Raw genomic sequence first — 25235 nt, 5'->3', positions numbered from 1 at the left:
AAAATCCAAAATTCTGGTAATATCAGCGCCTCTCCGTAAAAGTGCGCTCCATCTTGTGAATGACTCTTGATAAATGAAAGCACGGTGGCCAAGTGTTTCAACATTTAGATTACAGTACAACACTGCCTATAGTATACCGAACAATCGTGTAGGCCTATACCGAACATGCCCTTTGGTTTCCGAATTTTCGGTGCACTTTTACTGAACATTGAACATTTTCTTTAAAAAAATATGTATTTAGGGCCGATTACAATGACAAAGCTAAAGAAAACCTTACTTGCGACAATGGTCAGCTTGCCACCGCATAGTCTATGTATAGTACATGCACGGAGAGTGTCGGCCACAGTGTACCTGCGTGCAACATAGGTGATTCTCATGTGGAAAGTCTGTTGAGGAAAAACGACGAAAAGTGGAGATTTTTCCATCTTTGGGATCGTCTCTCCGACTCAAACCACGTCCCTCCTCCACTATTTTCAATTTTACAAGAAAAGAAGTTTTACAAATGCTTTAGACCGGTTCCTACTTCGCGCAAAAGGGAAAACGAACTCGAATTTGTGAGGGCAGATCAAATATTCGCATTGCAAATTCGTAAAGTTGAATACACTCATTTTTTACATTTAAGCGAAATTTCGCTGCGGAGTTGTGGTGGTGTCAAATTGGCTTCGCTTTTGCATTCGCCTGAAGTAAATGCCGGTTCATACTACAGGCGAATGTGAAAGCGAAGCGATCGACGTCAGGAAAGATTTACAGCAATTCTTCCCTCCTGTCTAAATGCGTTTCACCTTTTGCGAATTCGGAGCGCCAATATTTGATCTGACGTCATAAATTCGTATGTGTGTTCGTTTTCCGCCAACTATATGAACAGACCTTAAGAACCTGCTTTAAGTAATGAGGTGAATTCAATACATTGTCCAACGTTGACTCTCTGTAAGTATGAACATCTACATGTACATAAAGCTTTCTGAAGAGTCGAATTTCACTATTAGACTGTTCAAACTAAAACCAGGCTGATATCGTTCAGTATAGCTCAATTTTCCAAACTGGGATCTTCTTAAATCTCTTTTTTTGTCTAATAAAATGAATGATTTCTCTCATTCAGCATCACTTTTTGTTCTGGGAAACTCCCGGGTTTTCATTTATCACGATCAAAAGCTATCCACTGCGGGGGGGGGGGGCAAAAGTCTTAAGCAACGACCAGTACCTTTACCAGTTTAAACTTAGGCTATGTGGTTCCTCGAAAATCTCAAGCAGATTTTGATTTCCAATTAACACAATGTAAAGAAACCGCCGTTTACTGGTGGTAAAGACCATTAGTTACTCACCGACTTTAAACCATCAACTGAAGCTTCAGCATTGTTTCACCAAGAAAAATGTATACCCCTTGTTTTCACAATATTTGGTGGTAAATAAGGAACTAGAGCTAAATGTGCTTCAGGAAGCACGGATAGGCCTACATCAGCCGTGAACAGCCGTTGGAAATGCTGAAAGTCCACACAAGGAGACTATTAATAAGTCCTGCTTAAATGTGCTAAAGAATATAAGAGCAGAGATTTTTGTGCATAAACTGATGGCTGCTAAGGTCTTTATGTCATTGGGGCCTACTGGCGGCAATGACAAGGTTCGTCCAAGTCTGGCGTTGAATATGAGAAACGTGCATGGCTGGCTAGCTAGCTGGACTTACGTTACGGTCCATACTGCGGAGGTGGTGTTGCGAGGGTAATCACATATTCATGAGTCACGAAACATGAATGATGCATGTCTACACAACTTCAGAACATTCTTTTTGGGGGGAGGGGTGCAGTTTTGAGAGTGTAAGTTTGCTAGCAAGAGGTAGGGCATGGACAGGCTATTTTCCACTACGTGGTCCTGGTTAGCCTGTCTGAAACCCTGAGCACTTGCGTAGCATCATGTGTAAACGTCGTCATTGCTCCTGCCTATGCAAATCGTGTCTAATGAGTCTGGTTCGGGGAACGGGCTTTGCACAGAATTCTCTACATATAAGTTGTACGGACCAGATTCAATTTTTTCCGTCGCTGGACAAGTGAGTGTCGGGGACACGTCAGCGAATCGGTCTATTAGTACATATACCCAGCAAGAAATGAGACCGAGGGGTACCCCCCCAACATGTCCAATCCCTATACACATTCCAGACTATTGTTACTTAACACACACCCCCCCCCGAAGATGTCTGAAAGGAATTCCCCAGATTCCTGCGAGACAATGACCAACACAAAGAAGGGGGGGGGGTTCTCTCCGTCTCATACCTTGCTGCATATGTTAATACAAGTGCATGCTACTAGTACATGTACATGTACTGTACATGTATGGGCAACACACGTGGGCCAGTGTCCAGTTAGTGCTACGTGCCGGTACAAAATGTACATTGAGGCTACGTACATGTACGTCATGGCTCTCGGCTGAATAATTCAGTAGACCTACATTATTAATGTTTGATCTAAATTGAGTGACCTCCACGGACCACCGTGTGACCACTGGCCGAATTCCCTGTAGTAAACCGTACGTGTAAATGTACATAAGGCTTGCTGCAGAGATGAAAAGGATCAAGTTTTACATTTGGACAACCACTGAACGTTTTTTTAAAAAATGACCCCCACTGACCATTAGGTGACCATCGGCTAAATTTTGTTAACCACCCACATGGTGTTTTCTGCAAAGATGTGGTAACTGCCCTATTTCGGATTGATTGAGTCATGACGGGGGTAAGAAAAGTTATTTTGTATTTTAAACGCAAATGACTATAGCGAGCACTAGGTGACCCTTGACCTTGTGCGCTGGTCAGTTAGGACAGTCGTGTTAAGTAGGATTATGTCCAGATATGTGGCTGAAATCGGCAAAGGAAGGTGGCATAGATATAGCAAAACTGGCGAGTATTCGACCACGCAATGAAAGAAAATTCCAATCTGAGGCTTGTTCCAAAGCTGTAATTGATAATCTTTGACAGTAGTTGGACCAGGACTGTGGGGGGGGGCGGAGCAATTTATTATTTCGAAGAAAATGACCACTGCTGACCACTAGGTGACCAGTGACCAAATTCTATTGACACAGTTTATGACACTGGGTCCAGGGATTGACCAAGTTTGACAATAATTGGACCAAGATTGTGGAAGAAGGAATTTGTAATTTCGAAGAAAACGACTACTATTGACCACTAGGTGACCACTAGCCGAATTCTGTCAACAACTTTTACGAGGTTTGGTGCAGAGATGCCACTGAGCAAGTTTTACAATAATTGGACCGAGGTTGTGGAATAATTAAGAACCATATTGAAATTTTGAAGAAAAGGACCACTAGTGACCACTAGGTGACTACTGCCGAACATGCTAGTCACTACACATGGGACTCCGGCCAAGCTAGATTCTGTCCAAATTTGGCGGAAATCGGTGGATGAATTTGGAAGATATTGCATTTTTTTGTGAGCGTTTGCCCGAAGAAAGGAAGTCGACGCCAGCCTGAGCACACCTATATCAGCGTGCTTCACACGGCTGTTATAATGACGAATCCCCTCGTAACTTTAGTTCTGATGGCCGCGAGTTCCTATTCAGTGGATGCTGTAGGTGCGGAGGCGCTTAAAGATACCCTTCTGTTTGTTTTAAAAATAGGACTTTGTGGCCCAAGAAATTGTGGGACTGTGTTCGCCCAGGATTATCTCCCTAGATTCAGGGGCTCCCATCTGAGGGCCAAGCAGACAAAAATGGGATTGAAAAATTTTACGAAGAGCCCGATCAAAAGTGGAAGGATGTTATTTATAAAATAGCTACTGAGAAAAAAATGGGAACGGTCACCATTTGGGGATGAGTTTGTTTTGGGTGGATAATTCAAAATCTAATTGGCTAACCCACTAAAATTTGAAAATCAATTGAAATGTGAAGAACCAAACAACACATTGTTTTTTGTTTGAGAGGCCTCAGGGACTTTAGCTGCCTGCAATGGGGCTCCGTACTTTGTTGATTTTTACACTGTTTTCAGCGGGGCTTGAATAAGTGCAGTGCCAGCCAACTCGATCTTGACTGCAGTCACCAATTGCAGTGTGCACCCTTTGTGCGGCAGTTCTCTAGGACAAGGGAGCTTGCATACCGAGCGGTCTTTGACTCAATTACTATTTAGTGAGTTCATGTTAAGGTTAGACACAACTCAACACTTTGCTGGTTTTTACATTGGTTTCTCCATTCAGTTTTCATAAAGGGTCATATTTTAAAAGATTCAACGTAAAGGAAGGCATGTGATCAATGGCATATTCTAGGAGTCAGAGTTTAATCTCCCTTTTTGAACAAATGTTTACTCCTTCCCACTGCCTTTACAGAGCGCTGGGATGGGGGCCAATATTAATGTCTCTCACGGAATTTTGAATAGGAAGTACATCACATCACGGAACTATAAAAGACTGACATGTAGGCAAGCAAGTGGGTTGCCTACAGTTCACGTATAGAAGTGCGCATGTGTCACACACACATTGAAGCTTGAACCAGGTTCTTGTTGAAAACGAATTCTGACCAATGGACTCGAAGAAATTGTTGGAAAACAAAATATATAACTAACATAAGGTATAATTTTCGGTTGAGTGTGACGGTTAGAGTGAGGTAAATTAAACCGACTGTTTCCCTGGCTGTATACGCACGTCGTGGGGCAAAATGCCATCAGGCATACGTCCAAGGCTGGCACCCCTCCGCCGCCATCACTAAATCCACAAACATGCATAATTATGATAACCGTTCCATTCCACTTCAGCCCAGTACCCACGAAACTGGGCTGCGTTTGAATGGGAATGGGCGGGGCCATTGTGATATATTACCTATGGTTGCGAGAGGCAAAGAAACAAGTTTGTTCAGGATTTGGCTGGCAGGTGTTAAAGAAGGAAATATATGAAATATAGAAAATGCTACTCAGTTGTCGATAATAATTTAACTAGCTTATTGTGAGTGTTTTATGGTAGGGCATGTGGGTTGCTCACATCAATAAGCCATTTAAAAGTAAGCATGACGGCAACCGTGAAGATAAAACGTGCTCTTCTATTTTGATAGAACATACGATGCAGGATAGAAGACAAGATTGGCTGGAAAACATGTTCTTGGCCATGTTTATTAGTATTAGGGCAGGAAATCTATGTAGACCTTCAAACTTCCCCTTCTGAGTCTTTTTCCATATGTTTGACGGTACACAACCATCCAGACCAACAAAATGGTTCCGGTAGATGATGCATTTAACTTGAGCAGGTACTGGATAAATCAAGCTGTAGACTCAATTATGGAATTCCATATCTGCTGTCGCCCGTCGCCCGTCGCATTTTGCTTTTTGTTGTTTCCCAATTCTGCCATTTAATAGTTCCAAACATGCCATTTTCCGTCGTGCGTCGCCCGTCGTGCGTCGCCCGTCGTGCGTCGTCCGTCGCCAATCAAATGGGTTGCATAGGACATGCAAAAGCCGTTGTTTAACAAATGACAATGTGATGATTCCATTCACTTCTAAAGATCTTTTCCGAATGAGGCAAGTATAAATCCCACCTGCAAAGCATATACTAGTCACATAATTAATTCCGATAATGCTAGACTACCCCTGCCCCTTGACAAGAAAATATCGCCTCTCTGAGAATTCAACCAAGTGTTTTTGGGGGAAAAACACTTTCAGCAAAAATGTTCCGGCCAACTTATCCACAGTTATTCTAATTTGCATACTGTAAAAATGTGCCGACTTGTTTTCATCAAATTCCAGGAAGAAATCTGCCAACCGATACAGATATTCTATCTTGTCCTCTCAATTTCACTTTGAAATCCAGAAATACTAGACGTGCTGTGGATAACAAATTGTTTATTAAATGTATTGTTAAGGGGCAATTACCACTTGGTTTAAGTTTCAGAAAATATGACGTGTTGGGTTTTGTGGGTGTGTATGCCATGGTGGATAGACCAATGAGAACAGGTTGTCCAGCACATCAGCATTATTTATGGGGCTAACAAGTAACGTTACTGTTTAAAAGACTCCTGTGAGCCAACCTGCAAATAAAGTCATGTCTAATTTGGAGTATACAGCAGATTTCATCATAGGTATATCCGCCCTCAAAATATTGTTGAATCAGTTCGTCTCTTATGAAAACTATTGGGAATCAAACATTGTAAATAATCTATTATTTACATTCCGTTCTGTGGGATATCGTGCAGACAGAACTATCACATAGGCTATAGACCAAAGTCTGGCTGTTAACGAGTAAAGTTACGTCTAGAGTAACTAAGTTATCGAGAAAAACAATCTACCGTAACAAAAGTCTATTTTGTTGATTTATTTATGTAACCAAAATGGTGTTATTTCATATACACTTTACTTAGCCGATGTCAGGATATTATTTCTTCGTTCAATTGGAGTTTGGCGCAACTGCAAAAACGAATACATGTACATCTTCTAGTTCTATTGCTAAAATGAGAGTCAGGCATGGTGGATCGATCGAACAAGGACATGTACATGTGAAACGATCAAGGGTCAAAGTTAAAAACTACCACTGCGCAATCGTGACAAAAAAACCACGGGCGACGCACGACGGGCGACGCACGACGGGCGACGCACGACGGGCGACGCACGACGGGCGACGCACGACGGGCGACGCACGACGGGCGACGCACGACGGGCGACGCACGACGGGCGACGCACGACGGGCGACGCACGACGGGCGACGCACGACGGGCGACGCACGACGGGCGACGCACGACGGACGACGCACGACGGCAGATATGGAATTCCATACTCAATCCCTAGATTAAAAAAAAAATGAGATTTTTGCCTCTTAGCTTTTATTTGTATCACTTATAAGCCAATACTTCCCCAGAGATAGTTGAACAAAGAAGTCCTGAAATAAGATGCATGTACAGAACGTGATTTACACAACCTCTGACGATAGTGTTTCACTGTAAGTTACCATTATATTCATGGAGCACTACCCCAACTCCATCCTTTAAATCTTCCCTTCAATGTTTTAACTCAAAACGTACGGGTTTAGATTGGGAGAAAGTGTTATGTTCGAATTCAGCTACTCAAATCTTTCGAGGTCTTCTGTCATTTGCAGTTTGAATGGATGGTTAAAACTGTCTCAAAACAGAGGAAAGTAATCAATAAACAAATCAAGAAGAAGCAGTCAAGAGAAAACATTGGACAATATCAAAGCTGGCACATTATCACCTCAATCGGTGAATTACCAATTGTTTAAGGGGCGAAGTTCACAACACGTATAATTTCACCAGCAAATTCCCCAAGCCAAAGAAAGTTATTTTCCTTTGGCATGAAAACAGTCTAAACGGATCGTTTTGTCCGGCACCCCCAATTATAATGCTTGAACATCCTTGGCTGGAACATCGGTGGAGTTCGGAGCGGTATTTCCTTGTCAAATATCGGTCTAGATTGTACTTTGGCTCCACAGAGGTCAACAACTTACAAAGTTACCGGCTGGTAGTGTGACGGGTGGCGATGGGGTTTTCCCTGAAATTAAAAGGGGTCAGTGCGATGGGTCGCCGAGAGTTTTTACAGGAAACTAAGGCGCTTGCATAGATTCGACTGTTAGCTGGGTTTGAGAATTTACACCATGCTGCTATGGCGATTTAATGTATTGTGTTGAAATAGGTTGATGTCAGTGCTATTTTCGTCAATTACCACGCTGATGCATCGATGCTGTCAAATAGTTCTTACCAATTACTAGTCGGAAAGACATTGGATGTGTCAGAAAGACTGGAAATCGTTTCGCAATAGGCAAACGGAATAGGTGGTCGATCTGAAATTATTGGACTTTGGAGGAGGAAAGACCATTGTTCCAGTTCCAGTTCCAGTTCTTATTTTGGTATAAATCCAGTTCAAGTTTGGTATAGCCGCGGGCAGGTCACGGTTCCAAAGCCTGACCTGCAATCGAAGTGTGGAACGAAACATACGCCTAGTGCCAAGTTAGGGTTGTCGTGGGGTCCATCACAAGTCCAGTCAAATGCCAGTCGATCATAGGACAAATAATGGCAAAGGAATGCTTTCGTGTCTTATTTCATTTTAACAGCTTATGGCGTGGCCTACAACTGAATAGTTTGTGACTCGATTGCAGCTATATATAAATCCAAAATTGACCGACACTCGCTTTCAAACGACTTTTCCAGCATTCCAAGTGTATACGGGTAGCTGGACTCACTAAAAATACCCTAATTGCGAGGAATATATACCCTCATTAATTTCATTTTACGTCAATCATACTCATTAACTTCAATGTGGTTAGAGGCATACCAACAACCCTTTTCACTTGCTGTGACTCTTACCATCCTGTTTTGAGCCATTTTTATAAAAAAAATACTGGGGGAAATGATTTTGTCATCTATCTAAATCTAATCTAACGGAGACAACTAGAAGGCTCCAGAATCGTGTTATACTGGCACCGCAACATGGAACGGAACACCTCCTTGAAGTGTGGGTGTTTGGCCCCGTAGATGATCGAGTTGATACCGCCGTTAAAGACGTCTATCATATACTGGTCCATGGAACGACGGGATTGCTGGGTGGAACCATGACGGTGATGGCAAAGGGAGCAAAGCTTGCGGTGAAGGCACAGACCACGTAGAACAGGTTCTTGGTGATTTCCACCTGTCGCTTACTGAAGCTAGGTTGTGGGTTCTGGTGAAGGTGGGAGGATTGAGAGGTGTGTGTCATTTCGATTTCTTTGCCTTTGCCCATCATTTTCTTCGTATGCCCCGTGATAAAGGGGTAGATCTTGAATAGCACACCGACAGAATGGTTAGAAGGGGTGGGGTACAACAGCAGTGACCCAAGTAAGCTTGTTTCATGGGACGCGCGCGTCTTGGATGCAAGCTTTGTTTTTCTCTGAATACCCCCATTTACCATCCCCCACGAGGGGAAAACAAGCGATGAGTGTGGGATACGCCCACGTGAAGACTAGCATACCGGTTAGCCTCTTTGGTTTGTAGATGGAGTGGTAAGAAGTCGTCTTCGTTATGAGAACATAACGGTTGATGGAAATAGCTGCCAGTGTCATTGTGCTGGTGCCTAAGCAAGAATAGCCGCCTAGCAGCCGCGAGAGAGCAGATTACAGATGGTAATGGCCAACCACTTGTGCTGAACAGCGCCACCGCGCTGAAAGGAGCCGTGGTTAACGTAATCAGGTCAGCTAAAACCACACGTCTTATAGCATGAACTGCCAAATAGAAAATGCTCTTAGTTCTTATATTTTAAGCAAAAGTCAGCTAAGAACTGATCACAGGTTATAAACACAGTGGCACTTCTTGGCTATTAATACCCATTTTTGCGAAGTGAGTGCCAGTATCTATGTGCTTATCAAAATCGGTGCTTAAAGCTGTTTAATGAAAGCGACCTCAAATGGCAATTAACACTAAGCCTTGAGTTGCCTTGAAACCTTGAAGGTTGAGTTAATGTCTTCGGTAAAGGGAGGAACATGGTGACTTACGTTGCTTCAACATGCAGTTCATATCTAACACCAATGCATGTGATGGCTTCTTGCGTGCTATCCCTTGTGATGTCTTCGAAATTGTGACCCAATCTACAAATCATATTCCTCCATTGTTAGACAGAAAGCTGCTTACACCAGATTCTGGTTCTATTTTCCATAACCAGTATAGGAAACAATACAGGGACTATATTTCCATCCAAAACGAAAGATTTTGAAAAGCAGAAATATGAGAAGAGAAATGATCCGATGTTTGCTGGACGATGTCATCAAGCATCTAACTCGGTGGCAAAAAGAGGAACTTTGACTCAGTATTTTTTTGGAAAGGAACCGGAATCCACGATGGTTTCAAGCATTAAATATAACCATTATTTTCAAATTATGACATAAGAACATGAAAAATGGTCATATCCCTAAAATAGCACATTTGACACTTTTCCCCGTAGGCCCCGCCCCCATCCAATGCCACTTCAACTTAAAAAATAGACAGTTCATTGCTTCGAAACCATGGCGTAACGTATCCACATTAATGAATAGAACCATGTTTTTCTCTGACCTCAAAGAGGTCTTATAGACAGCCAGGACAAAAGGTATAAACCCTGGCATCTCCTTTAGTCAAGTCCCAGCGTCAGGTTCAAACGTTCACAATACTCCGAATTTCGCAGTACCGGTACCTTGGAAACAGTACCTCCGAATACATGTACAAAAGAAAACCAGATTTGGAACATTTGCAAACGAAAGGACTAAGAAACAGGATAACAGAAATAGGATAATGCGTATGGAGTCCAAACTGTAGCTATCGAAACTAGGTAATGGAGAAGGCCGAAAACTTAGACCATTTAAAAATACGTTCTTTGCCAATTTTTCTCTTGATGTTATTATTAGGGCAAGAGGAAGTCCGTGAGACCTCCCTCTGGTGAGTATGTTTCACGGAACACAATACTCCAAGACAACATGGTCCCCGTAAGAGGATATTTCAAACCTGGAGCAGGCTATGACCAAGCCAAAGGCTCTATGGCATACTCTTAAACTCTAAAATTAAAAGTGACACTTTTCCACTTTCCTTGTATCACAGAATCTCACAGTCTTAATTGAATTCAACTTTTAGATCAGGTTTAAAAAATAACTTAAGATGCCGTTAAAAAAAATCCAAATTTACATTTCTTTAGGGATCAATATAGGCCTACCAATGCTTGTAGGGTTATTTTTGATTACCTTTGAGGATTGTATTTGTATGATTGTAAGGTTTCATTGTGACAGTAACTGGGTATGGACATTGCTAGGTTTCGGGCGTAAAGTGACATATCACCCTCAGTGGAGTCAGTTTCATGAAACTCTACATTTTCATTCTCTTTCCTTTGTCCCTTTTTATTCCCATTTTCATTTCTTTTCCCGTCTTCAACAAACTTTCCAAAGCACTCTCCCACGGAGAGAAAGCACTCCCTCCCCTCAGCGCGACGCCCATGCTGCTGAAGAAACGTAACAGTTGAAAATTTGTTTCTTGCTACTTTCGATTCTCATCGTGAGGCTTGGATTTCGTGCATGCTGCACAGTCCGTGAGATGATAAATAAACTGATGTACATGTGCTCAGTGTCTAAAGCAAAGTGATTGACGTGACACCAACAGCGACCTCAGACGTCAAGCAAAAATTTAGGCATTACCAGTACTGGCTATATTTCATGCCATAATTTCAAATAAGACGGGTGCCTTGTTATTTTCCACATAGTTCAGAGGCAAATATTCAATTTGTCTAAATCCATGCTATGTCCCAGCAAATGCACACCAACAATAAATCCCCATCAAATGAGAATTTGACTAGTTCCATTCCAACAGAAAATTTTGCACATCCGGCAGTTGACCATATTTTTAAGTTGTCATCACAAAATTACTATCATTTTGTTAGTTTAAGATGTTCCAAGCCAATAGCATGTACGCCGATGAAAAGACAAGTGTTAATGAATGTAAAGTAGAACCAGATGGGCTGTTTCTAGACATTTATAATCCACAATGACCTTTATCCTCCACAACAATTCCTTTCAAAACTCAACAAACTACCAGCAAATTATTTTAACGACAATTCCGGCGAGTGGTGTACGTGCCACGGGTGTGCTGCATGTGCTAACGATGTTTTCACGCTCGCATGCCTCCTGACCTCGTTGTTTCTATGTCCTGATTAACATTGACCCCTTTTCCTGACCTGTCTTGGAACTCAAAGAGAACGATTTGGTCGTCAGTTTTTCCGAAGGGAATGTGTTCAAATTCAGCAATACACATTATGTATGAGGTTTTAGTTAGTTATCATGTATGTTCATCACTGATGCAGAAATCAGTTTGACGATCAATAAACAAAACCAACCGCATTGAAACATTGAACAATATAAAAACTACTACTACAACAAACATTATCGCAGAATATGACAATAGATTGTTTAATAACTGACAGGCGTTTTGTTGAAAAAAAATAAAATTTCATCATCGGATCTACAAACCCGTGAGACAATTTCCAAAAACAGACGAGAGTAATTTCTGATTTTATCAAGTGATTTTTTTCTGACACTTGGCATCAACAATCTATAGGCCTACAAGCATCCGCATTTTGGGCGGAAATTACAGTGGACGTCCGAGGCTACACTTCCTCGGGACATTTGGTTCCATGTAGGTCATGCTCTTAGGGGTCGGTGACTGACTACCGTGCACATTTAAGTTAGGCGCTTCGGTGAGGGGTGGCCGTGGGGTTTTCCCACGAAATGTAGCGGCTCAATCTGATTATTCGCTAAAGATATTCAGGAAACGAATGAAGTCTGCACTGGTAGTCTTTACCAGATGATGGCCGAAAGAAGTCCTTTGTCTCGGAGTCCACAGTGTTAGGAACAAGAACCGGCAGTTTGCGTCAGCACGTAGGGTCTATCAGCTTGCACGAACTACCAAGCAGACTGTTAACCCGTAATGGGGACGAGCCTTGGCCTGACATATTGTCCTAGTCTGACGAATATTTGGTGAGTTTCATGAACTTATTATACTTAGTAATGATGCCTTGTCCTACAAAACTCTTTGTCGGCCTCCGACTAGGTAGTTCTCCTGGCGTTGACTTAGCCAGAGGGAGAAGGCAAGAGGAAACTGCCCCGCACCCAGGGGAACTCTTGCTCCGTCTAGCTCCGGCCACCCCCCCCGAAAAGAGCCTGATGCTGGGCTACGCCATTGACTTCTAGTTGGTGCGAAAACCCTATTGTTGTGGGGGAGGGGAACAGGCAGGCACGTTCTCCAAAAGAGTCTCTGTCCGTCGTCCCCTCCGTCAATTTGAAATACTGAATGAATATGAAATTATTCAGTGGCCGACCTGGTGACTTGTAGCACTACACCGTTCACCGCGTTGGCCCTGTTCAGCATGAACGGCTGGCCCTTACCGCTGACGGTATGCGCTGTCATGGCCGGTCTGTTCTACGTCAGCCTAGCCTGTAGCATCATGAACCTGGCTCTCATTGCAATCAACCGCTTCATTCTCATCACGAAGTCTTCTAAGACATACCAGTCGATCTACACTCCTAAGAAGATCGCTGCCATGTTAGTCTTCTCCTGGGGTTACCCGGCTCTAGTCTGCTGCTTTCCTCTATTTGGAATCGGCAAGTGGGGTTATTCCGAAAAGTACAAGACTTGCACCCAAGACACCTCCCACGAAACGAGCGATCTCTTCAGTTTGCTGGGCTCTGTCCTCATGTATCCCATTCCACTGATCATCCTGTTTGTCTGCTACTTCAAGATTTACCGCCACATCACCGGTCACATGAAGAAGTTGAGTGGGCAAGGTCAGGAGTTGGCCGAGTCTTCCGGCTCCTCAACCTCCAGCACGAAGAAACTCAGCAAGAACCGACCGGCCAGTTTCAGCAAGAGACAGGTGGAAATCACCAAGAACCTTTTCTACGTGGTCTGTGCCTTCGTAGCCTGCCTGGCTCCCTTTGCTATCGCCCTCATGATACCACCCAGCGATCCCGCAATCCCGTGGACCGGCATGATCATCATCTTCAACAGCGCTATCAACCCGATCATCTATGGGGCCAAGCACCCACACTTCAAGGAGGTGTTCCGTCACATGTTGCGGTGCCGGTACCACATGATCCCAGAGCCATCCAGCTGCCTGCGTAAAATCAGATCCAGATAAACGCCTGCCATCAACACATTCCCTCATTGTGTATGTATATTTGTTCTGAACATCAAGAGTTATTTTAAAGATGGATTTGCGCCGGGGAGATGTAATTTAATTAAAAAAAATTTTTTTTGGCCCTGGCTGACGTGTATTTTTAACACTGTATATTCAGTGTATGCCCCCGAAGGTTTGTGAAAAACCCACAAACATACTCAGGTGGGACTCGAACCAACGACCTCCTGCTTACTAGTGCAGGGGCATACACTGAGTATACAGTGTTAAAAATACACGTCGGGCAGGGAAAAAATTAATTTAACACCAAGAGTGTTCATTGGTCACAAGACAAGGTCTCAAAAGTTGACTGACTTTTAGGAATTAAGAAATTAACTTTGAAACGAAGTGCATTATTTTTTTGACATAGATTCTGGTCCATGCCTTCCCTCTCTACCAAAAACAAAACCTTTGACTGAATTGTCCCCTAATTCCATGATTCTCATTTCCACAAACAATAGAAAGCAACCACCTGCAGGAGAATTTTAGATGTAAGCTGTTGGCTATAGTCAGCACCATTTCTTATACACAGCCAAAAATGAGACAGAGGGGAACCCCGGCGCCGACATGTCCAATCCCTATACACACTCTAGAAAATTGTCACCTAATACATCCCCCCCCCCGATGTCTAAAAAGAATTGCTGAGATTCCTGTCAAACAATGACCAACACAAAGGGGGGAGGTCTCTCTCTGTCTCATATCTTGCTTCATATTCTGTTCAATGAAACATATGGAAGCATACTCGTGAACCCATAGAGTTTATCCGTGTTATACACACTGGTTTTAACACATATTTTAGCGTACATGTATCGTGGGAAGAGATGCGCACAGGTATCATTTACAGCAATAGCTCTTGCTTCTTTTCCTTTAACTTGAGTGTAAAGAAAAGACGTGTTGATAAAATTTCTTTTAATCTTTAATTTTTTAAACTCATTCAGCAACAGTATATCCTGCACTTGCTTGTTTGTAGCCAGAACTTTATTGGATTTCTTTTATAAAGCAGTTATTATACAAAATGTAATCATAATAGATTTATTTGCTGGAGTCGTGGTAATTCACAGGACGTTAACAAGTACGTATTTCTTGCTACAGCTCCTATGTAATGAAAACGACTGGCTGTTTGGTCTGATGAAATGTCTTCACTCTCTTACAAAAATAACTCCTCCGTTTACTAAATATCATATCATTATTGTTACATGTTTATAGCGATAAATGTTTGAAATACACTGTACCACTATATCATTATTATATACTTGCAGGAGCTGCAGTTTTTCATCGGCAGTACGGAAGTACTGTTATTATTATCCTTGAGAAACGTAGGGGGTCGCCAAATCAGTTTCAACATAGGTGGGATGACATTGTCGACGTTTTAAGGGGGGTGCTGTTGAAAATATTGCATATCTAATCATACGATATCATAATTTCATGTCTTGGTTCTGTTTCTGCAGTTGTATCAGCGGTTTAATTTTGATTTCTATCAGTTATTCTGTCCATATGCTAATTTGTCTACGGTAATATACCCTGTGTAATTAGAAATTGGTTAAAAATCCAGGTATTCCAATATCCATGTATTAGTTTGCTTCATGTAGTTAAATTTAGCGTAAATTTGCAGCAAATTTCTCTAACGAAATGCGTACTGTAAAATGTGATTTTTGTTTTTAGGGGATTTTCCCATTTACTGTGAATAAATAAACAAACAAAATGACATGAAAGTGCTATTTTGTATCTAAGTGTAACTCTTTTGGGAACAAAACTCCATCTGTAAATACATCTTTGCAATCAAATTTGGTCCAAACAACCATCACTGTAATCAAACCACCGCCTATGAATTGGTTTAAAGGTCAAGAAAACTGGGTTGCGTTTTGGCAGTCATAACAAAGAATTCAGCTGTTTATTCTCTTGTGTTATTTGCTCTGAGGTTTTCATTACTGCACCGTCGTAAGTAATTTTCATTTAAAGTTTCCTTTGAAAATCTCTGATAAATTAAAACCGAATCAATTCTTGGTTTAAAAGCACCCCAATCTTTGCATGTGCTCGTTACTCGATTTCTCCTCCAATGTAAAAGGCAAAGTTAGAAAAGCGGCCAAGAGCTGTTCGGTGATTGCCTGATTCTATAAGCCTCAGAAAGGTGCTAAGATGTTCGAAGACTCAGCTCAAGTCGGACTCCAGGGCTGCTAAGAAGGACACGTAGTGTGATTACTTGTTATTTTATTTCGAAGAGGACTTTTTGAACTCTGAAGTGGCGCATGAGGGCGCACATCAAAGCGACAGTGGACAGTGATGATAGTCATTGCAGGTAAGGTGAAGCAAAGCTGACGTTGTAGACAAAATCTATTTGTGTGTGGGGGAGGGCGGGTTGACTCATTCCCATATAAAGATTCATAGGAATCAATTACAAAGAACACGTTAATCTGTTATTTTTGCATAAATTAAAAAGCAGGCAAGGCGTTTTGTTTTCAATTTCACTTACAGTTTTTCCCCAACGGCCAATTCATTTTTATTAACGCAAATTGATTTCTCATTACTTTTGGCAGTTCTTTTCTCACAAAAGGAACGAAACTGAATTAATATCAACTTTCAATGTGCGATAATCTTCACCAACACAAAACTTGGCCTCTAAGCTTGTTGCTTTTAATGTGACAATCGGTACATTTAACACTCTCAAGTCAAAGTTTATGTCAGCCTTTGACACACCCATTCTCTAGATTTTAACTCAATGACGGTTACTACACCTTTCAAGTCACCTGTGCACCCATCACAAGAGATGCCTAACACAAAGATTTACAAAGTTTACACTTTTAAAAATGACACGATGAGACTCCAATGGGACACGCAGTCTGTGGTGGCGCAACTGCCGTTATATTGCGCACTCTAAAAACTCCCAGGTCAGATTGACCCAGAATTGGGTCCCATTCGGCGTGACCCTTTTCCGACTCAAATTATGACTCAGAAAGGGTAAAATATTATCTGAAAGGGGGTCATCTTTTGACCCCAAAAATTTTCAGAGAATTTGGAGCGCAGGTAACAAGGACTGCTAAAACTTTACATGAATCTCCATGAAGGTGTTGACTGTCGATAATACTGTTTCTAATTTAAAACTCTTCGGCGAAAGTGTCTTCTGCCACTGACAGAACATAAAGGTATGTACCAGAAGAGAACAATATAAACTAAACTTACTACCACGCACGCGACCAAAATTATGTTGTGACGTGTGTAAATGGCTTGCAATCTTTAAACTTTGAAGGAACATTTGAGTTAAAACCACAAAGCCAATAACGTCTACAATAATTTGTATTCATAAATACCTGAAACAGTTTTTCTATTCTTATTGGTCAAAATGCGTCACGTGACTGTGTATTAATACCTTTTAATTCAGAGAGTCAAAAGAAGTCAACATGTGATGGATTTCCGATGATTTTGTTCGTAAGTGTCATTCTCATTTTCCCGTAAACTCCCGCCCATTTTACTTGTGAAAGTTGTCCAATAGAATCCCTTCAATGAACTTAGCGCGCGCGTGGCAAGTCACGTGCACACAGACTTCTGACCAATCAGAACCAATGAAAGTGTCTCGCATCCATGTACCACCAGCGTATGATTTACGCAGCGGGCATTTATCACTTCTCAGCGAGCATAATCAAAATCAATATTCATAAGCATTTTGACTAATTTGAATAGAAAACCTGTCCCACGTATTTATGAACTTTATGGACAGGTGTGTTCGGGAAAATGAACGTAAAGTTTTCGAACAAAATCGTTGGAAATCCACCTATGCTGACTTCTTTGACTCTTTAAATAAAAAAGGTATTTATGAATGGGAATAGATACCTTGCCCAGGAGAACGCTGATAATGCCCTCGCCTGCGTCCATTCTCCTGAGCCGGTCTTAAACGCACGTTTAAGACTGGCCAAGCACATATTTATTCCCTTAGTCAACACTTCATAATGGAAGAGCGTTTCTCTCATTGAGGTTGGCCTCTTCCAATTATCAGAGGGAGATCACAATCCGATGGAATTGCGACACCCCCCCAAATGAATTTACTGACCCTACTCAATAATATCTGCAAAAAGAGCTAATCGAAACTAAGGGCAAGTTCGGGCGCGAAGTATAGTTAGGCCAGTAGTCAGTGGCTTTTTAACAATGCGCATGCGCTATTAAGTCACACTCGAACGACCCCATTCGGCCTATTTTTTTGTATCCCATTGTTACTAAAATTTCAGCGTCGGCTGCGATTCTCGTAGCGTAACAAAGTCACTGAAATCTCGTACAATTATTTTCATGTGAATGGTTCCCTTTGTAATGATAAATGAAATATGTTATTGGTAACCAGCGGTGCGACCATACCCCTGAGCCTGGTCCCAAATGGTCGACTAGACATGGATGACCATACACCATTCAAGCACTGTTAGTCAGTCAATAGTCAGCTATAGTTGTCGCTCGAATTTGCCCTTATGACGATGTTGCAGATGGGCACATGAATAACAAGAACATGGATATTTTCATCCGGCCGATTAAAATGGAACAGTCCAATTAGTTTAGTAGGAAGATAGGGTTTCCATACACAACGGAGATATTTTTCTAACCCACTATTTGTAATCCTTATGGTATCCAGTAAATGAATTTTGAGGTTCACAAGATGTAATAATTATTATCTCACTGCATTCATTTGGCAGCCATCTTGGCGGCCATCTTAGATTTCGACGAAAATCAGTTGTAAGTTTGACATGTCTTTTGGACTAGGCATCATAGAAAGGTAAATGTTCACGTTTCCGGGTGAATTTGGTAAGAGGAATCAATAGAACATAAATGGCATTATATTTTGGATCTATGTAAAAGTCAGAAGGTCTGTTAAACTGTCTCAGACGACTCCATGAATCTCATGATTGATCTTATCTGATCTCATGGATGATGTCTATGGTCGCATTCCGGAGGGTCTTGATGGCGCAGATTTAGAAACAGTTAGCCATGCATGAAGGCTGCTACCAAAACCTCACTGTAAAACAAGAAGCCTGAGATGTAATTTGGTATCAAACAAAGCCTTAGTATTACAGCCATCTCACTGGCCACAATTTTATATTTTATACTTCCTGAATAAATCTTTTGTGGACGGCTAGAACTGAAAGTGTCTAGAACATCCGCATTCCTGATGTAACCAAAGTGGACAACCGGGCTATAATTTCTCTCCAAATCATTTCCACCTGGTATTATTATACTGCTAAAAAGGGGTAGGTTTACTGACAAACGTCACCACAGACGGGGGGGGGGCACTCGGGGAAGTCGGTGGGGTTTTCCCTCGAAATATCACAATGGGTCAACCCGATAAACTGTGATAGTTTTTTAAGGGAAAAGTGTAATGCGGCTGGAGGGAGGTTTCTGTCTGACTACAACAGTCGTCAATGTAAGCACTCACTGCTTGCATGGACCAGCTACCATACGCCGGCCTGTTAAAATTTTCCTTGGAGCGAACCTTGGTGAGTCATTATCTTACAGTAAATTTCATTAATGTCAAAATAAATACCAATGGAGATTTGTTGATTGTTCTACAACATTCAAAGTCTTAGGGCGTTCAAAGTTTGCCTGACACTTTAGGGATGGAGGCAGTAAATTGCTCTGTAAAATGGAATTGATAAATAGGCCTAGGTTACATTCAAAGGCAAGAAAGTAATCGAGAGTAATTTGTAGTTGTATCAATAAAAACAACCCAAATCCCTTTTTAACGCTTCAATACCGCTGCCTTTACAACCACGTCCAGCAGCCTAAAATCTACGGCCACTGGCACTGATCTACTGGTTCGAAGAATTTCACATTCATTTGATTCAAACTGAAAAGGTGACGATGACGATGGGAAAACAAAATGAAACCGATTCCGATTTTAATTGAACGTGGGCTTGGTGGTTTGAGTTACTCCTCACAAACCCTTGAAAGGATTTTGCCTTAATTCTTGTCTCCAAAAAACAGACAGTATACGTGCAACTGTCTCTGAATTTAGGCCTACTGTGTGTCAACAGTTTCCCATCCCCGTCTGGATTTTTGAAAACAAAGAGGAAGCGGGGCTTTTCATTTTATATATGTTTTTTCAAGATGGCCGCCATTTTAAATTTACTTGTTAATGTTTCCGCTGTTCAAAGACATGTTAAAATGAAAGACAAGTTGGACGAACGAACTGAACATATTTACATTGTCGTTTAGTATTGTATTGGTCTACTATGAACAGTTTTAGATACATTTGCTTTAACTGCAAAAAGTCAAAATTTATTTTTGATGAGCAATTTTACAGATGAAATCAAACACCTAATGTCAACTCTCAAAACCTACAAGTGATCACGCCAAATGTCTTTAAAAAGGTATGAGGCGATCTTTTTCTTTACATTTTGTCGGTTTATTTTTGCAAGTCTATATTTTTCTACTACAAAGACTTTACCTTTTCGACAAAAGTTTGTTGACTTGATGAAACCAAAAAAAAAAAAAATCCAGGCTTATAATGAGCATGCATGCATGCACGAGTGACAGAAAACAACGGCCGCGCTAGACTGTTCCCTGCCCCTCCTCTGCAATTTTCTAAGTCTGAATGCATCGATGGAAATGGGATCGGGAACCAGACTACGGCCGCGCGAGCGAATTCTTTAAATATATGTTCGAGTCTTAGCTCAAGGTGTTTTCAAAACGAATGGATTAGCCTTAGTCGTCGGCTTCGCTGATTCTAGCCATTTGATACTGCATTCCAAAATGCATGCAAGGCTCTGACCGGAACCAGCGAAACCAAAAACCAAGCCTAACCCATTCGAGACGCCCCTAAGTCCCATATACCGGCCACATTCTGGCTACAAAGTACATACAGTATGTGCAGACAGATTCCGGTGAACTCGCCGTGCTCCAGACTCTCACCAAGACGTGTTTTGCGATCGTGCGTCGATTTATGTGGTGTCCAAAATGACTGACAGAGTCTGCACAGAAAACTTCGACTCTGTATTTCGCCACTACTTATTTCCCGATGAATTTGTGGGCTTTTTAATGTGTTTTTCTTACTGCATTTTTCAAAAAGAAAAATAATTTTTAAAAAATCAGGCGGCCTCCAAAGAGAAAGCGCGGGGACGAGAAAAAAAAATTGTTTTTAAACTTCGCCCTTGAACCTATGTGCCCACCAAGTCACCAGTCTATGGTGTACTATTTACGACATTTTACGCTCCCTTGCATTTTGCCGTCGCATCACACTGTCGCCTTTATGCCATCACGTTTGTACACACACAACGCGGCGCGTCGTGTCCTGCCATCTTCCGTCGCGCGCGTCAAGTTGTCTTGTTGCATTTTTTCTGCCTTAACGTCGCTCCTTCCTTCGCCCGTCTCGTTGCACCGTTGTGCATTGCGTCGTATGTCGTGTCGTGCGTCGCGTATTAAGTCGCCTGAAGCACGACGCGACGCACCACATGACGCACAACGCGTCGTATGTGTACAAACGTAATGACAAGAAGACAACAGTGCGATGCGGCGGCACGACGCAAGGGAGCCATCTTGCCGTCCTGTCGAGTAGTTGCGTCACCTTGGAAGATGCTAGAGAGACGCTAAAATGTGTGTTTTAAACAGTACACCATACTAATCTCTACTGGTTGAATTTAAGTTGTAGATTGAGATTTTAAAGAGTTGCATTAAGATGCTTTAACTTATTTCTAACCTAATCCATAGTCAAAAAGTAGTATGATAATATTCCAATAAACAAAATACTCAGAACTGTTTCCATAATTCATTGGTTCCATTTCTTGTGTTTCAGAAGGCTTGCGTAACTAGAGGTAAATAATTGTCACCGATCAACAGTTACTAGAGCACAATCTCCTGACCCTGGATGAGTTTCCATCACAATGAAAAAGAAATGACTGTGACAATGATGGTAGAAACCATGACAGTCGTGAGCACCATGCGTGATCATGATCAGCTGTCAAGTGGGGGAAACATGGCTTCAGACATGACGACTTCAGTAGTGATGGAAACCACAACGCAAGGAGACGGCCAAACCTTTCGCTTTGAAAACCCCGTCCAGAGGATCATAATCGGCTGCATCTACAGCCTCGTGGCGGTGGTCGGCTTCTCGGGGAACTTCATGGTGATTCTGGCGGTCATTTTGTCCAGGAAGCTCCAGACGCGCACCAACGTCTTCGTCGTCAATTTGGCTGTGGCAGACCTGCTGTTTTGCAGCACTGCTCCGTTCATCACCTTGTCCCTTTTAAGTATGAACGGCTGGCCCTTACCACTGATTGTGTGCTCCATCACGGCGGCTCTGTTTTACACCAGCCTGGCTTGTAGCGTCATGAATTTGGCTCTCATTGCAATCAATCGCTTCATTCTCATCACGAAGACTTCTAAAACCTACCGGTCAGTTTACACTCCCAAGAAGATTACAGCCATGGTGGTCTTCTCCTGGGGTTACCCGGCTGTAGTCGCCTGTTTTCCTTTGCTTGGCATTGGCAGGTGGGGTTATTCAGAGAAGTACAAGACTTGTACCCAAGACACCTCCAGCAAAACCACTGGTCTTTTCAGTTTACTGGGCTCTGTCCTCATGTATCCTATTCCACTGATCATTCTCTTGGTTTGCTATTTCAAGATCTACCGCCACGTCACCGGCCACATGAAGAAGATGGTAGGGAAGGGCAAAGGAACGGAAATTGAAGATACTCCAAATTCCCCCAACACCCCTAGCACCACGCAGCTTAACAGGAACCCACCACCTAGCTTCAGTAAGCGGCAGGTGGAAATCACCAAGAATCTTTTCTACGTGGTCTGTGCCTTCGTTGCCTGCCTGGCTCCCTTTGCTATCAACCTCATGATTCCAGCAAGCGATCATACCATTCCCTGGACCTCCACTATAATCATCTTCAATGGTATTGTTAACCCGATCATCTACGGGGCCAAGCACCCACACTTCAAGGAGGTGTTCCGTCACATGTTGCGGTGCCGGTACCACATGATTCCAGAGCCCTCTGGCTGTCTGCGCAAGATCAGATCTAGATAGATGTCGTAATTCTTAGATGAAGGGTAAGACAAGCAGTAGCGTAACCGGGGTACAATTTTTGAGGTGGCACTTTTGTGCACACAAGTTTTCAAGGGTCACCGAAAGCAAATGGGGCTTGAACCTAGGTGAGGTACTTTCCAAATGAGTGTGTGGGGAAGGAGTGAAGGCACACGGGGCAAGGTCTTTCATAGGGAGTATATGTGCCCCAGTAGTTACGCCACTGAAGACATGTCATGTACTTAAAAGCTGAGTCAACTTTTGAATTTTATCCCCAAACAACAACTTTCAAAGTAAGTTAATGATCTTTAAGAATTATATTCAACATGTACAATAGTTTTTTTTTGCAGCATTACATGTAGTTCTTTTTTTCCTAATCTTGTGTGTAAGAAAAAGGACAAACTTCTGTTTTGTCATATCTTTCTGTCATCTGCTGAAAAATTGTAACATCTTTATTAATATTATCATGTAGATAATGTTGAAGGGATCTGGGGTTTCCCCGGTGAGATAATTACTTTTGATGCGAATATGAACTCTGGCCTGCTGGTCTCTTGCACGAGATCAATGCGTATGAGCGTGCCTTGCCGTGTAGAGACTTAAATTATCTCTTAGCCACGCCCTACTGCCGGAAGCTGCTTACATTGTATTACATTTTGGCGGGGCCTGAGAAGTTTCTGGGCTTTTCTCAGTGAGACCTGCACCTTGTTGGGCTGGCAATCACAGCAACATGGCTCCTTGTGGGATAACCTAAGCCCTAAATTTCCGTTGGCTTTAGAGTTCATACCAATTTGTGCAATCTTTTAGACATCAGGGTAAGAGAATTTATGATTGTACAGAGAAATTTCGTAGTGTGAATTTATTATGGACATAACTAGCGAATGTAACGTTTATTACGATGTACATGTAAGCCATTACTCATTAATAGTATGTCCTCTGTCTTTCTTTAGGTTTTTTTCTTGGCTTCTTTTTGGTTACAATTTCATTGCTGATTGACACTTGGGAATAAATCGACGGGCATCAAGCCACAGTCGCCTCAAGTCCATTTTTTGCCTGGTTTTGCGCCTCCTATCCTCCTTAATTAGCAGACGGATCTCCACCCTCCCGAAACTGCAGAAGGACCGGACCGCTACAATGTGATGTTTATAGCTAAATGTATTTTAAAGGTTACACAATTGCTTATCCTGGTATGGGGGGGGGGAACAGATCCATAAAATAATCCGCAACTCGCCCAAGAAAGCTGTTAGTATACCTTGTCAAGAAAGCAAACTTGCGAAATAAAAAGAGTAATTTCCCATTTACCTGACAATAAATAAACAAGTGACATAAAATGCCAGTTTTATCATGGGAAAATATCCGCTTGCAAATATGTATTTTATAACCGGAGTAGTCCATAGACATTTCCTCTTTCATGAATGATACATGACCATCACTTTAATCAAAGCACCACCTGTGAACATGAGTAAAGGCTCATACAATCTCTACATTGACTCCTTTTCCTGATTTCTCTAACAGAAAAGGCAAAGTTAGAATAACGTCTAGAGCCCTCCGATGATAATGCGGTTCTATAGGCCTAAATTGTCTATAGTACTCAGCTCAAGTGGGACATTTCTGTTGCAACTGAAACGCCAAACGCCAACGCCAAAAGCTTCATTTGTGTTTCAACTGAGACGCCGGTTACGTTGATTCTCAACGTGACTTATGTCAGTCAGTGGACATTTAATGACATTTTGAGCTGTAGTAGATACGCATTCCAACATAAAGATTGACAGGAGTATACAACAAAATGAAAATTAATTGGAAAGTTTTTCCTTTTTTTTCTATGCCACTTTCAGTTACCCTTGACCAACATTTTCCAATCAACGTTTCTTTGAGCATATTAATCCATAACCCTATTGGGCCGTTCCATTCTTTCAAAAAGCAAAATATCTACAAAGATCACACTTTACGGTTAAATATGACAAGATGAGACACCTACGCTCCGACAATCTCTGGTGGCATCTTTGTTGTCACATTCCTGAAGGAAACAAGGCCTGCTAGAAATTTACATGAATCTCCCTGAAAACATTGCTCTCGGAGATACCATATTTTGATTTGAAAAGTTTCAACCAAGTGTCTTCTGCCAAATTACCACCGAGAGAAAATAAAGCTGTGTACCAGAAATGCACAGAATAAACTCAACATAGCACGCACACGACCCAGTATAAGTTCAAAATCAAATATGATGTGACGTGTGTAAATACCTTACAATCGTTACGCTTCTCAGGAACGTGACACCTGAGTTAATAGCTTCAACAATAACTTTTGAGTCAACAGTTGTGAGAACGTTCCTATCATTGAAGTTGGCCTCCTCCATTTTTTTCCAGGAGGGAATGTCTAATAATGGAATCCGATAAAATTCCCCATTTTTGTTCAACAAAAACTGCCATCTAATTTATATCATATCTGCAAATACAGCTAGTCAAAACTAAGATGACGTTGCGGATGGACACATGAATCATTCACAGACAGAGGTGTTTTCAACCTGTCGTTTAAAAATGGAACGGTCCAATAAGTCGATACTATTACATGTGCATAATCATCTGTTGATCGAGATCAG

At 42.0% G+C, this 25235-nt stretch overlaps 2 protein-coding genes and 1 pseudogene across 3 annotated transcripts; 2 read left to right on the top strand and 1 right to left on the bottom strand.

Annotated features, from left to right (window-relative positions):
* Positions 1-8325: 8325 nt before the first annotated feature.
* Positions 8326-9473, bottom strand: LOC147798979 (beta-4C adrenergic receptor-like; annotated as a pseudogene).
* A 3313-nt stretch (positions 9474-12786) lies between these two features.
* On the top strand, positions 12787-15356 carry LOC110985881 (protein trapped in endoderm-1-like). The gene has a single exon (XM_087136614.1). The coding sequence runs from the start codon at positions 12838-12840 to the stop codon at positions 13606-13608; it is 771 nt and encodes a 256-aa protein (XP_086992740.1). The 5' UTR covers positions 12787-12837; the 3' UTR covers positions 13609-15356.
* Positions 15357-18971: 3615 nt separating this feature from the next.
* Positions 18972-25169, top strand: LOC110985882 (alpha-1A adrenergic receptor-like). 2 transcript variants are annotated; one of them, XM_022247318.2, is made up of 2 exons: positions 18972-19112; positions 21407-25169. In XM_022247318.2, the coding sequence occupies exon 2, from the start codon at positions 21479-21481 to the stop codon at positions 22640-22642; it is 1164 nt and encodes a 387-aa protein (XP_022103010.1). In that variant the 5' UTR covers positions 18972-19112; positions 21407-21478; the 3' UTR covers positions 22643-25169. The 2 variants fall into 2 exon arrangements, with proteins under 2 accessions (XP_022103010.1, XP_022103011.1); XM_022247319.2 differs by having other exon boundaries at positions 18978-19112; positions 21410-25169.
* Positions 25170-25235: the final 66 nt, after the last annotated feature.

This window comes from Acanthaster planci, linkage group LG05, assembly GCF_054643075.1.
Source record: "Acanthaster planci isolate LZ-2023a linkage group LG05, COTS_SCS, whole genome shotgun sequence".
NCBI classification, from domain to species: Eukaryota; Metazoa; Echinodermata; class Asteroidea; order Valvatida; family Acanthasteridae; genus Acanthaster; species Acanthaster planci.
The sequence above is the reverse complement of the archived record's forward strand: the minus strand, read 5'-3'. Positions and strand labels throughout refer to the sequence as shown.